Source organism: Limulus polyphemus, unplaced genomic scaffold (assembly GCF_000517525.1).
Source record: "Limulus polyphemus unplaced genomic scaffold, Limulus_polyphemus-2.1.2 Scaffold4515, whole genome shotgun sequence".
Taxonomy (NCBI): domain Eukaryota; kingdom Metazoa; phylum Arthropoda; class Merostomata; order Xiphosura; family Limulidae; genus Limulus; species Limulus polyphemus.
In genome coordinates this window covers 17414-23593 of record NW_013670125.1, presented here as the reverse complement: position 1 = coordinate 23593, position 6180 = coordinate 17414, and the positions used below count along the sequence as shown (strand labels likewise).

General features: G+C 30.6%; 1 protein-coding gene across 1 annotated transcript in view; it reads right to left on the bottom strand.

The window, feature by feature from the left end:
* The window catches only part of LOC106471283 (hsc70-interacting protein-like), a 72032-nt gene that overhangs the window by 49120 nt on the left and 16732 nt on the right, over positions 1–6180 (bottom strand). Inside the window, exon 5 of the mRNA XM_013931879.2 lies at positions 366–436. Within this exon, the coding sequence (XP_013787333.1) occupies positions 366–436 (71 nt within the window). The remainder of the gene's footprint in view (positions 1–365; positions 437–6180) is intronic.

Sequence of the window (6180 nt, the reverse complement as noted above, 5' to 3'; positions counted from 1 at the left end):
AGATATCAAAGAAGTTCCAGATTAAAAGGAACACTTTATATTGCTTGTAAGTTTGTGAAACTTTTGTTTATAAAACATTGTTTGTTTTAACCAGTTGTAATAACTGTTATTGTAAATTGTACTGTTGTGTGTATATTAAAACGTACTTGTGTTAAAAAAGAAAACTGTGTATCAATCTTTTTGGCAAATATTACAAACTGACTATATATCGCTTTTAGTTAACTGCTAAATCCAAAGTACAATTTAACTACTAAATTTAAATTATCAGTTAACTCAATTTCAGACCATTTGAAATTCTAATACGTAACACAGGCAAGAAATATTATTTTCATTGAAAAAAAACTAGCTTTTCAAAGAATAAATACCTCTACACTTTCATCACCCACTGGTTGAGGTTCATCAGTGTCTGGTTCAATAACACCTGTATTGTCAAGATCTGAAGAAGAAAAAAAGAACAGTGGAAAGTCAAACTATTGAAGTCAAAATAAAATCATTCTTTCGATTTTCAAGGTGTTTTTCTTTCCCTAATTTTTCTCAAAATTATTGTGCCATTAGAATTCTAAACAATAACTTATATATTTTGGAGAAATTGTTGCTCAGAAATTAATTTTTGTTGCATGATATCTGGGGTTTTGCGTGCGGGATCTGGCATGCATTCAAATCATAAGTCGGCTGGTTCAAGTCTAGCCTCTTTTATTTTTAGCTGTTAGGACAGAAATACAAAATATTTGTAGCTTGGTTAACTTCATTTGATTGGTGATTAAAAATATAGTACACAAAACAACACAAATTACACATTAAGATTTCCTAAACATTTCACTCTACTTCAGTTGTCATCCGCTGTTCCGTGCTGCATGGCAGGCACCTTTAATCACATACAATGACCATATAATTGCATACACACTTGTTTTTCTTCTGAGCCAAAGTTGTTTTCTTCTCTACAGATAACAGGTATCTTCAGTCTGTTTTAATAAAGGCTTTTTTGTAATAATTCCCATGCACAGATTTGTGTTAACTTTTGATTTCTTTTGTTAGTGATTGAATTCAACTAAAATTCAAGAGGAAGTATTATAGGAAAAAAATTGGAATTGGACTCGTGCAATTCTCTAAATATTTGATTTGAACCACGAAATTTTTTGTGGAACAAGCTGAGATAGGTTTAGATAAGTCGTTTTGCACTTGACTATATCAAGTTTTGTTTTGCTGACAAAACCGCTATGTTGGAATTGTTTGCATGAGGCCACAATGGCCTAAGTAATTACTTGAATGAACAAAGTAAACCACTGAAAACTAATGTAAAAAGTATACCAGATGGACTTCCTCTGCATCCTCAAAAGTGTTCTCTTTCAAGAGTAAATAAAACCAAAATTAACCCTTTAAGGTCGGGTGTGGTATATAAACACTATGTATCTTGCTTGAGAGCTGGGTGAGACATATAAGCACATATTCCTATTTATTACAGACAGGTGGGGTTTTAAAACCACTATGACTCTGCTCTCTTTCCTTCGCTTGCTTTCATTGGTTAATGCACTTTTAACGTCATATTTTGATTGGATAAGCACCTTTACATCATAAGATATCATCCATTGAACCATCCAGCTTCCTCTACATCATCACATGCTAGCAAACGAAATATCTATTTATAGAAGGCTGTATTTACTGTAAAACAATGAGTTGTATTTGAATTAAATACATTTTCTTTCAGTTATTTGTTCATCATGAACAAACCATCTATGTCATCCTCATTCACACGTACCAAAAAAAAATCCCCTTTTAGCCATCAATTAATGCGTAAAATTATAGATGAATGGAGTGATAAAGAAGAATTGTCTGATTTGAGTGACATTCCTTCAGATAGCGATAATATTTCAAGTGATAAAAGTGAGCCTGAGGTATGTTCAGATAATAGTGATATTGGTAATATTACATGGATGATTTTGTGCCTTGTGACTAGTCATTCTCTAAAGAAAATTCAGGAATTTGTGATTCATTTCCTATTCAAGAGAATGCACCTGTTATTGAATATTTTCTAGCATATTTCGATAGTGAACTTATGAAGATTGTAAAGAATACTTATATGTATCGTGAATTTTGTGTACACAATTACGATGTACATCAAAAGGCAAAAAGCCAGTGTTGGAGTGAGACAAGAATTGATGAAATGTACTCTTTTTTTTTTACACTTATTTTACTAATGCCTCATGTGAAAAAATAATAATAAAAGAGTACCAGTCAAAAGATGCCATGATTGCTACAGATTTTTTTGGAAAATACATGACCACTGACAGGTTCCTTGAACTACTTAGAAGTACATTCATTTTCCTGATAATGAGCTTCCTGATACAAGTGATAGATTGTGGAAGATAAGGGAAGTGATTACTATTTTGAAGGAAAAGTTTTCTGCTTTTTTCTGCCTATTCCAAAAAATTGTGATTGATGAATCCCTAATGTTATTCAAGGGGAGATTGATATTCAAACAATACAAACCGTCAAAGCATCATAGATTCGGAATAAAAATCCAAATTCTCTGTGATTGTGAAACAGGAATTATTTTGGATTTTGTTGTTTATACAGGTACTGATATTGATGTTGCTAAAAAAAGCTCCTCATGAGGCTTCAGGTGCCATTGTGGAGAAATTGATACAGAAATATGAAAGGAAAAGCCACCTGTTGTACATTGATAATTGGTACTCTAGTCCTGGTCTATCTTTATATTTGGATTCATGTAATATTGGCACTTGTGGAACCGTAAGAGAAAACAGGAAGAATATTCCTAAGTTTGCTAAGCTGAAATCTGGTGAATGTAAAAGGAAGAAAAGTGGTAATTTGTTGGCTATACATTGGCGTGATAAACGTAATGTGACAATGCTTACCACTTTTCATGAAGGATAAATGGTTAACAGTGAAAAGATAACTCATAAAACAAATGAAACTGTCAAAAAACCTGATTGTGTAGTTGATTACACTCAGAATATGTGGTTTATTGTTAAAGCTGACACGCAATTGGCCACCATAGAATGTGTTAGAAAATCTGTAAAGTGGTACAAGAAGCTTTTTTTTCCATCTGATGGACCTAGTTATGCTAAATGCTTATAATACGTACCTAGTCAAAACAGGAGATTTCCATTTGAAATTAAAAGATTTCATTAGGGAGTTTATAAGGCAACTTCTTGAAAAATATGGTACCTTGAATAGTGTTAGGCCTAGTAGAACAGTGAATGGTAATACTGATGAGTGTTGTAAATTTTATGGAAAGACACTATCCTGACCATGTATCTTCAAAAGAAACTAAAAAAAAGATCAACACAGATGTTTTGTATGTTCTAATACTAGCAAGGTAGAAAAAAAAACTACCTATGTAACAACATGGTGTCCTGAATGCAAGGTTGGTCTATGTTTAGGTGGCTGCTTTAGAATTTATCATATATGAAAAACCTTTTAGAAAACTTGGTTAGAATTTTAGTATTAGTTTATAGAATAATGAAATTTGTTATTTTAATGTTTCTTACTATGTAAACATGCTTAGATTGTAAATAAATGTACTTATACGAATCAGCTTTTTTTTTTGTGGCCTGTTAAGAGTAACAAATATTTTTATTTCTTTGTTTTGAAGTTCATATGTCATGCTGTGTTGTATCCTACAAATGCATAATTATTCGCATGATTCATGGCACGTGCACGTTTTACTAACATCACAACAGTACAAACTGCAATGTAAAGCGCCTCTTATGTATTTTAGTGTCTACTGACTAATTGACAACACACTATAGTGGTGAGAATAATCAAAACAGATGACTCCTCCAGGTGGCCTTCAGCCCCCCTTTTGGGGAAATAAATTATCATAAAATGGCTTTAACCCTTTCACATCGGGTAGGTCAAAGTTTGCATGTCACAACCTTTTACACAGTTGCATTCAAAATTTAATTAAACTACTTTATTAAAAACAACATATACAAATGAAATTCACATCAAAACATAGTTAATAAATGAAGTTTTAATATTCTTTAAGTTTTAAGCTCTTAATTTTATTAGTCAATATTTAATAAAATCCTGAATTCCCTCTAGTGTGAAAAATGACAGTTTTTCTGTAGCCATTCCCTCTTCTTTAATTTATTTACCACCCCTCCAAGAAGTAGGAAATGTAATGTAAGTTACTCATTATAATGTTGTCATTGCTCAGACAAAGCATAATTTTCATAGCATTCAATCTTGTTTGGTTACAGAGCCATCAAATATAAAATCAGACCTCTCTTATCACACCCACCTGTCACATCCTCTCTTTCAGGATTTGTCAATAGTTTTCACTTATGTTTAATACTACATTATTTATAACCAATAGAAAGCCAAGGTTTATATCTATCAAATAGGTCTTATATTAGGTTGTTTTCTGTACAGAGAAATGTTACCTTCTCCTTCAGTATATGCTTCATTCCCATGGGAACACATTGACTAGCTTGGATGAATTTGTGACAGCTCTTGTCGCATTGATAGAAAGCCAGAAAAACTGTGATAGTTATGGGTTATATTCTGCTTTTTGCATGTTATTATTCTGTCTTCTTTGGAGCATTATTTGATTAAATAAAAAATTATTTACCGTAGTAGTATCATTAGTATAAAACGTAGGGTTATGTGTCATCAACAATCAACAGCAAAAAGAAGGCGACCCAGGTAAGTACTTTACGTTTTTCATGTGTATTCTTTATTTATTATTATAAAAGTAACAAAAATGTAAAAATTAGAAACTTTTTTAAGGTTAGATAAAGTAAAATAAAGAACAACAAAATTTTTTTCACAGGGTAGTGTTTGTGCTATGTAATTTGATAGGGTAATGTGAGCTGTATGTTTGCCAGGTAATTTTAAATTTTATGGCAGGAATATTAGTTTTAAACATGGTTAAAAGGGCAATAAAACAATAAAATTTAAATGTAAACAGATGTATACTGTTATCATATTTAAGCTATTTAGGATAAATAAATAAAGTTTAATGTTACAATTCGAAGTCATTCTAGAAAGAAAAATAGAGTAATTTAGATTTATTTACATTATTTTTGGGTGGTTGACCAACCTCATATAGAGTTAGGATAAAGAAAATAACAGATAAAATATAAAGTTTTCTGGAAAAAAAATTAATATTTATTTAGGATATTTCAGAATTTATGCAAACGAAGAACGAAAATCTTAAGACGAAGAAAAGTATTCTTAATCTTAATATGAAAATCACTTTGCACTCGGAGCAGTCAACATTGTGACACCATATAATTATGTAGAAACTTTAAGTAAACAAAATTAATAAAAAATTATGATTTTTTTGTTTTAAAATTTCCTGAAACTTTGTCTTATTTTGTGAAGATAAAATAAGTACTTTCAGTGTTATAGTATGTATACCACCATGGTAACACGGAAGTTATCAGGTGCTGCAAAATTCATCAGCCTGTGGTGAAAGGGTTTAACCTTATAACATATATGATTAACAATTTTAACAAAAGTTGGCTTGCCTATAAATTTTGTATGATAAAAAAAGTTTTTTTTATTTCTATTGTACACAATTAATCCTAAACACAGTAACTGCATAAGTAGTTTTTCCAATTAAAACAGAAAAAAATTAGTTTCCTAAGACAAACTTCATAGAAAAATTTTAAAAGAACGTAAGAATATAAACCTTAATAAATAAAATCTACAACTAAGGTAAACATTCTTCATTGTTTCTTAATCATATTACAATAAAACTTGTTGAAATCATACACATATCACAATTTATTTGTTAAAGATATATAACCTGTACAAAGTTTCAAAATATTTCCTCCAGTAGTTTTTTTTCACAATGTAATAAGACAAGCCATACAATAGGTGCAATTTGTTTATAACCAATGGAAAAGCATATTCTGTATTACAAGAATTAAATGATTGTTTTAGTTTAGCAGTGAAAGCCAATAATTTGCTATAAAAGCTTGATGTGTTTAGACCAAAGACATTGCTCCAACCAGTAATGAAATTACTTTTAACCCTTTTGAGACGGGTCACAAGTGAAAGGCCATGTGTTCTCGTTTGTTGCCTCACATTCAAAATTTTATTGAACTGCTATTTCATAATTTATGTCAATAAGTTTGGTATCAAACTGTAGATTGTAATCAAATTTTAGTATTACACGTCATTCAATTTCTTAATTTAAAAGCAAATATT